General features: G+C 40.2%; 1 protein-coding gene across 1 annotated transcript; it reads left to right on the forward strand.

Moving 5' to 3' along the window:
- The first annotated feature begins 2,010 nt into the window (after positions 1 to 2,010).
- LOC147506336 (zinc finger BED domain-containing protein RICESLEEPER 2-like) lies at positions 2,011 to 2,811 on the forward strand. The gene has a single exon (XM_086605744.1). The coding sequence runs from the start codon at positions 2,011 to 2,013 to the stop codon at positions 2,809 to 2,811; it is 801 nt and encodes a 266-aa protein (XP_086461870.1).
- The last annotated feature ends 5,783 nt before the right edge of the window (positions 2,812 to 8,594 follow it).

An 8,594-nucleotide genomic window follows, 5' to 3' on the forward strand; every position in this document is an offset into this window, starting at 1 on the left:
CTGCTTTTTGGCATACGCGGTACATTGTTGTTTCATACTGATGTTTATAGCGGTCAGATATAATTCCTTCATCCCCCCGTGTAATTCTAGCTAGCTATTAAGTTGCTGAAAGTTTTTCCTTTTGCAGAAATTTTTATACTGTAGGAGGAAAGTAGAGAAAATTTAAGTTGCTGCTGCTTCTATGAATGCGGAGTAGGTCAGAAATATTCTGTGAATTGTTTGGCCTCACTATTTTTCTGAATGAATTTCAAGCGGAGTGGAGTTAGGCCCCATTAAAGATTCTAAAGAAACATATAGTATTTTCTTTATTGATGTATCCCCACCCCTGCGCACTCTTTGGCTTCTCCATTTTTCTTTGGTTATTTTCAGAGCAAGATTCCAAACCTTCCCCTCCCAGCTTGTTTCCTTTTTTTCGTTGTACCATTACTGTCTTTCAACATTTCCTGCGTATAACTTGTTAAGTCTAAGAATCGTTTCCTGTTAAAAGGTCTGCTGGCGAGTGCTGGGTTGTAAAAAAGTATAATATTGCTTAAGAAAGACATGTATAGTTTCCAAACAAACCCCTGATAACATGAGAAGAAAGCACAAGCACTACAAAGTAGCTGCAGATTGAAGTGCTAGGCTGGTTTTGTTGGTTCTAGTTATTGGTCAGCTTCTGATCAGAAAAAAAAAATGTTTCTCGTCTGCCCTGGTGAACTTCGGTTGGACCGTGGCAGCAGGAATGCTGAACAGAAGTCTTACACAGGCCCCATCTATAAAAGGAGTATAATACACTCATTCTCAATTCCTTACTCTAAGTTACTGCTGTCAAAACAGCCCTCAAGCCCTCCGCCCGACCCGGCCCATGGGCTGAAAAAGCCTTCAAAACAAAGCCCATATTGATTTGAGGGTAGGGCCGGCCCGGCCCTCAAACATATGAGGGGAGGGTAAGGGCCTAGACTTCAAATCTTAAGCCCGGCCCACAACCCGACCCTAATAGGCCCTCATTCAGGCCCGCAGTAAGCCCTCATCTATAATTACCTATTTACCTTATTACCATATTAAAATTTTGTTTTACTTAAAATACCCTTAGGGTTATAATATCTACCCTTTTAGAAATTGGGTAAAGTTGTCATTGTACTTAATATGAAAAGTACTAAACAACAAACCCTATTTTCCCAGTCCCTCATTTTCACTATGGTTGCCGACAGGTTGAATCTCTCAAGATTAGTTTTCATTCTTTTTATACTTCAATTATTTTAATATCTAGTGGGAGATCGGGCAATGGTCTCTTTGTCACCTGTTGTTTTGTGTTAGATCTTTCACTTTTGTATTTCTTGGCCACTCGATTATTCATCTCTCACGTTCCTTTAGTTTGGGGGAGCAATAAATACAATTACTTTTTATAACTTGCAAAGAGACATCTCTTTACTTTAGATTTCCATCTTTCACTAAATCTTTCTAAACGAAATTCCATCTTTATAGGAAGTTATGTAATTGTTGAAGTTGTGGGCTTCTTCATCTCTCTCGTTCCTTTATTTTGGGGGAGCAATAAATACAATTACTTTTATAACTTGCAAAGAGATATCTCTTTACTTTAGATTTCCGCATCTTTCACTAAATCTTTCTAAACAAAATTCCATCTTTATAGGAAGTTATGTAACTGTTGAAGTTGTGGGCAGAGATTTTACAGCCCAATCAAGTCAATCAAGTCAAGTTTAAGCTTCATATGCTTTCTTTTCCTTACCTTTTTTTGTTTTTTTTTGTTTATGGTCCAGGTTGTTGTTTTGGTAGTGGTGGAGAACCAAGCTATAAGAAGTCCTTGAATCACATCAAAGTGTCTTTGTCAAGGTAAAATGATTTTCAATACTGTCCTCAAATTAGTTACTTCTCTCATCGATCAAAATAAATACTAATATTCTATTATATACTCATTTGTTTTTAAATGCAGAGTTGACGCTGCGACGCTGCGTTACAAATTATTATTTCCTTAGGTTTGCTTCCTTTAGCTTGTTATATTTTCTTTACTAGATGGATAACATATTGGATTGTGATTCTGAGGTAGAATCTCCAGTTGAACCTTCAATTGCTGTAGAGTCAGTTGGTTCTCAGCCCCCTACTAGTACAGTTAATTCAGTATCCATTGGTAAAAAACGCCCAAGATATTCTGTTTGGGACCATTTTAATGTTAAAGCTGATAAGAATGACGATGGTAGTGAAGTAAAAAAACCTGATGGGTCTGTTAAATATAGTGCTGTTTGTAAAATTTGTGAAACTCCTCTTTCTACTGGGGGTAGGGGAGGGACTAGTCACCTTCGTAGGCATGCAGAATCTTGTGTTATTAGAACTTCAACTGAGAAGGGTCAAACAATAATTGGTAGAACTAAGAATGGTGTAGTTTATTCCTTTAAGTTTAATCAGATAATTGCCCGTCGAGAAACTGTTAGGTATTTTGTCGTTGAGGAATTACCATTTGTGAAAGTTGAGAAACCAACCTTTCATAGATGGATTAAGATGGCATTTGGTCCGCAGTTTAAACCTCCTTGTCGTTCAACAATGAGAAGTGATGTGATGTTGAGTTTTCAAGAAGAACGGTCTACTTTGAAAGATATCTTGAGAAGTGTTCCTGGTAAAGTTTGTTTAACATCAGATTTGTGGACGTCAAATCAAAAGCTAGGATATATGTGTATAACTGCCCACTTTATAACTAAAGACTGGAAACTTCATAAACGAGTCCTTAGCTTCCCCGTGCTTCCTGCACCTCACACTGGAAGAGCGATTAGTGATGCAATGTATGCCAACTTGTTGAGTTGGGGATATGTGATAGGATAGGAACTATAACTTTGGATAATCGTCTAACAATGATAGTCTTTGGTCTTAGTTGAAAGATAAATTTTTGGTGATGCTACATTAAGTAGAGAGTGTGTCATCTTCGTTATGCGGCCGCATGTCATGAATCGATAGTAAAAGCGATTAAAGCATGTTGAGGTGTCCCTTAATAACATTAGAGAGTGTGAAACATCTCAAGTCTTCTCAAGGTAAACCTGGAAAAGTTTTTTGAGAACTGTAAATCTTTGAACATGAAGACAAAAAGATTGCCCGTTGACATTCCGACTCGGTGGAATTCCACCTTTATAATGTTGAGAGATGCAATACCGTACCAAAAAGTTATTGATCTCTTCTTTTATGGTGAGGAGTATGCAAATACTCCTACTCTTGCTGATTGGAAAAATGTTGTTGCTATTAGAGATCTTTTCAAGGTTTATCAGGATGCGACTAAGTTGTTTTCAGGGAGTCGGTATGTTACATCTAGTGCCTTTTGTTATCAGTTGAGTAAAATCTTGTTGGTCTTGAAAAAATGTGATAGTGAACCTGCTTTCAAACCTATGTATACTAGCATGAGAAAAAAAAAATGATAGATATTGGAAAGATGTTCCTTTGGTTCTTGGGCTGGCTTCATGCATGGATCCCCGATACAAGTTTACGATTCTTGAGTTGTGTGTGGACCTGAATTATGAATCTGAGCCTCAAGTTTGTACGTACCTCCACATTCGTACCCTGGCTAACGAACTCATTAGGGACTTAGTCTTTATATTAAGTCTAAGTGACCGATCCTCGGCTACCTGGACGGCTCACATGTCCACTTAGCCACCTGGATGGCTCACAGTTCTAGTTAGCCACTTGGACGGCTCACGTATGAAGTAGACATCGGGACGGCCCAATCAGTCACCTGAGCCGGTCATGTTCAGTTAACCAGTCCTATCTAGTAAGAGTCCTTGTGTTGTCAGGACTCTTATTTTCTATTTCTATAAATAGGACTCTTCACTTAACAAAGAACTACGTTTTTAGAGACTTGATTCTGGATACATATTCTGGATATGTAGGCAACCATTAAGGCACAGTCTCATTCTTTATACAACATCTCCCCTTGCAGATTCAATAGTGTGTCTGGGTGAATTCTTACCCAAACATAATTGGCGCAGTCTGCGGTTCTTGTTAACGTTCTCTCTTCCACGTATCTCTCTCAATCTTTGTTAATGGCTACTATAACAAGATCTCTAGCGAACAAACAGGCAAGAGCACAACCATCAGAGGGAAACAATCAACAAAATGCTGAAGTTCGTGTCGATCAAGTTGCATCAAACCAACAAGCTCCACCTTTGTTGCTTCCAGTACCAAGACAAATAGCAGATCTAAATTTCCAAGGTCACGGGCTCCAGATCTTCTCCTCCCCGATGATACTAATTAGCGGATCTGCGATGCAGATCTGATCCGGATGCAAATGCAAATATGGTTGCGATCCAAATGATAACGACCGCGGTGATGAAGAAATGACTCGGAAGCTCGTGGTAACAAACTTAGAAGGGGAAAAGGAGCATAATGCGGACTTGCGTAAAAAATAAATGAAGGGAAGCAAGTACGATAGACAACAATGATACTACTTCATCTATTCCATCAAGAATCCCAAGATCGGGAGAAAACCGCAATGTATTCCACGGCTTGCAAAGCAATAGCGAAAGATTCGAACCACTGATGATGTCCCTGAAAATCGTCCAAATCAATCCAGGCCATGACATATTTCAACCAATTTATTAAGGCGATTGAGGACTCCTGATGTCAATGGTCGTAATAGCAGGCGTGATAGACAACATCACAGGTCACATACTAGTCGTCGTATCTCCCCAAGTGAGTCTGATTCACACCGAACAAGCCACCAGCCATACTACCGAGGTAATACAAACCTCGTAAGCCAGGATAGCAGCACATTACGGCGGTCAGATCGGATGATACCACCCAACATTAGAACTCACTTGGGGCAATCGAGCTGTGACCTCAGGCAAGATCTGAATCACGACCTAAGACTCGACTTGAACGAAAGGAATCGGTGTAGAAGACAACTGGAAGACCGACATAGAGATAACACTCATCATAGAGATTACTCTCCAGTGCACCGAGACATTTCAAACTTCCGTCATAGGTCTCGCAGTCTAGAGCACCCAAGGTTTCCAGATATGGGCAACAACTGGGGGCAGGCGCATATGACACAAGGTCAAGAAGTTCAACCACAAGTCATCCGTCGCCAAACAAATGAAGGAATAACATATACTGAACAGCAGATTAAAGACATCGTTAAAAAGGCAATGAATAATACTGATCTAAAGGAAAAACATTGGAAAGACTTAGCCGTAAATGAAGACATCGTTGGACGTTTTTCCTGGCGTATACAAAATGCAGAACATCAGGAAGGTTTCAAACAGCCAGAGTTGCCTAAGTACGATGAAGTAGAAGGCGATCCAAACAACCATGTTATGGAGTTCAAAAGCAGGCTAGTTCTTTGGCGTAAGGATGACGCTCTCTTATGCAAACTTTTTCCGGCAACCCTAAAAGGGGAAGCTTTGCGATGGCTATCGGAAATTCCAAATAGATCTATCGAATCTTTCCGTGAATTAGCGGTCGGGTTCACGGATCGATTTCAACATAATTGGACTCGGCCTAAAAATGTCGATATCTTGCTAAACACAAAACAACAACGAAAGATGAAACACTTGCAAAACTTCGTTGTCCGATTTCGCCAAATCCAAAGCGAGGTCACGGATGTGCCAAATATGATGATCATTCACGATTCAAAGAAGCTCTCGCTTTGATACTAACGGAATATATAACTCATCGGTAAGAGATCCTCCCGCATCAAATCGACTTGTTCACACGAACGCTATAGTTCATTAATGTTGAAATAGATGCGGCAGCACGAACTTCAAGGGACAAAGATTTTAGAGGAAAAGAATCTGCAGATACCAAAAGCAAGCAGAAACAAAGCACAATGGAAAATTCACAACCGAAGCAGGATCTTAAAAAGACCAACAATTTTCGAGAAGAGATGAAGCTCACTCCACTGAATGCCAAATATGTCTCAATCTATGAGAAGATTAAAAGTCGCAATCTGCTTTTCCCTCCAATGCCTTTACCCGAAGGTACAAAGTCTACACGTGATAAAAATCTATGGTGTCTTTTCCACAGTGACTTCGGTCACGAAACTGAACAATGCAGATCCTTACGAGGTAAGATACAAAAGCTAGTAGAGAAGGGATAGCTAGAGGAATTCTTAAGCACTAAAAGTGCTCAACAGAATTTGTCAATCTCAAGTTACAACGTCATCAAAGCTGGTCACACCAGAATCAATGACATGTCACGCACAAAACAAAAATGTGAGCACAGAGAAAAGTTGGGATTTTTACGTGAGTTATATCACATTAATAGCTTCGATTTTATTGAAGGAACTCGCATAGAAACCATTGAACCAAGCCCACTATGTTTTACTGACAGAGACCTAATTGGCATCCATCACCCTCATTACGATGTCGTCGTTATCACAGCTTACATTGGTCTATGGCGAGTACAGCGTGTCATGATAGACACTATAAGTTCTGCTAGTGTAATTTTTGCAGGTTGTTATAATGACATGAAACTTTCAGAAAATTTGATTGTCACAGATAACAACCCAATAATCGGTTTTGATGGAATGCAAAGAAACTCGGTCGGAAGAGTTTCTTTACCAGTCAAACTCATGGATAAGGCGGTCAACATTGATTTTCTTTTAATGAACTGCAAATCTTCCTACAATGCAATTTTAGGTAGGGATTGGCTCCACTGTATGGGTGATGTTGTCTCTACCCTCCACCAAGCAGTAAAATTTCCATCTCTAGACAAAATTTGCAAAATACGAGGAGATCAGATGGCTTCTAGCTGTTGTCACAAAAGAATATTAGATGATTACCGTCAATCTGATATGCATGGAAACACAATTTTAAGCAATTCACAAGAAGTCATTCAAGCACAATCCGCACCACAAATAAACTGTTCCACCATATCGTCAAGTGAAGGACCACCGACTATAGACCGCCTCTTAGAAGTTCAAATTGGAGAATCTAGCAAAGAAACAACCTTCATATCATCCGAGCTATCAGAAAATGAACAAAGGGAGATGGTTACTCTACTCAGAAAGAACAAGAGCATTTTTGCTTGGTCTTTGGAGCAAATGCCAGGTATACACCCAAATGTTGCCTGTCACAAGCTTGACATTGATACAAGTGTTAAGCCCGCATGCGACAAAAAGCCCGCACGTATGGCTCCTGATAGAAAGCTAAAGGTTAAAGAAGAGATTGATCGTTTACTCTCTGTCAATTTTATTCGCCCAGTTTCATACCCTAGATGGTTGTCCAACGTGGTAGCAGTGCGGAAGAAGAATGACAAGATGAGAGTATGCATCGACTTCACCAATCTTAACAAAGCATGCCCTATACATCCATTCCCTCTTCCGCAGATATCAGAACTTGTTGATGCCACATCTGGATTTCCACGCTTATCATTTATGGACGCTTCTTCAGGATACTATCAGATCCCGTTGTCTGGTGAAGATCAGGAATTAACATCATTCATAACTGATCAAGGTATTTTTTGCTATCAAGTGATGCCTTTCGGGTTGAAGAATGCTGGCGCCACTTACCAGCAAATGATCAATACTATATTTGGAGACATGCTAGGCAAGATTATGGAAGCATACATTGACGACATGGTTGTTAAATCCAAAATCGATGTAGTAATCATCCGGTAGATTTACAAGAAGTATTCACAAGAGTGGAAAAGTTTAATATCGCGGCTCAATCCTTCAAAATGCTCTTTTTGGCTTGATCTCGGGGAAGTTCTTGGGTTACTTGATGACTCGCAGAGGCATTGAAGCAAACCCTGAACAAATCAGAGCAATCCTCGATATGCCATCACCAAACAAAAAGAAGGAGATATAACAACTCACGGGGCGCCTGGCAGCAATAAATCGTTTCATCTCCAAATATTCTGATAAATGTCGTCCTTTCTTTCAGACGTTAAAAGACTCAAAGAAGATGGAATGATGAGTGTGAAAATGCCTTTCAGTCAATTAAAAAATATCTGGTTTCACCTCCCATTCTGGCTAGTCCAGCTACAGGGGAACCTGTAGGAATTTACTTGGCTGCCACAGACACGGCGGTAAGTGCCGTTTTATTTGTTGATGGCGAAGATGGGCGTCCAATTTTTTTCATTAGCAAAACTCTAACGGGGGCGGAAACTAGATATTCAAGAATTGAGAAAATTGCTCTCGCTTTGGTTCACTCTGCAAGACGCCTTAAGCCGTACTTTCAAGGACGATTGGTCAAGGTATATACTGAGTACCCTATTCGCAAAGTGCTCTATAACGCACAAGAGTCGAGTAGACTGGCTGAATGGGAAAGTTACTTGAGTGCATATAGCATTACTTTCGAACCGCGCACTTCGGAAAAAGGTCATGTTCTTGCATCTTTGATGTCGGATTTTCCAATCGATGATATGGTCCCTGAAAATAATCAAGACGAAATCCCATCCGTTGATGAGGCAACAATTGGGGGCAAGCAGGTATCATCCACATCTATTACCCCGTCTTCAGACGTCTGGATAGTCTACACAGACGGTTCACATAACAAGTTTGGATCCGGGCTCGGGTGTGTTTTTTATTAATCCTGATGATTCAGGTAATTGAAGCGGTCGTTCGTTTTGTTTCAAAGCATCTAACAATGTAGCGTAATATGAAGCGATCCTTTTATGCC

The sequence above is a fragment of the Coptis chinensis genome, chromosome 4 (genome assembly GCF_015680905.1).
Source record: "Coptis chinensis isolate HL-2020 chromosome 4, ASM1568090v1, whole genome shotgun sequence".
Classification (NCBI taxonomy): Eukaryota; Viridiplantae; Streptophyta; class Magnoliopsida; order Ranunculales; family Ranunculaceae; genus Coptis; species Coptis chinensis.

Bases quoted from the DNA above. Each gene is read 5' to 3' on its own strand.
- LOC147506336 (XM_086605744.1), top strand. From the start codon at position 2,011: ATGGATAACATATTGGATTGTGATTCTGAGGTAGAATCTCCAGTTGAA.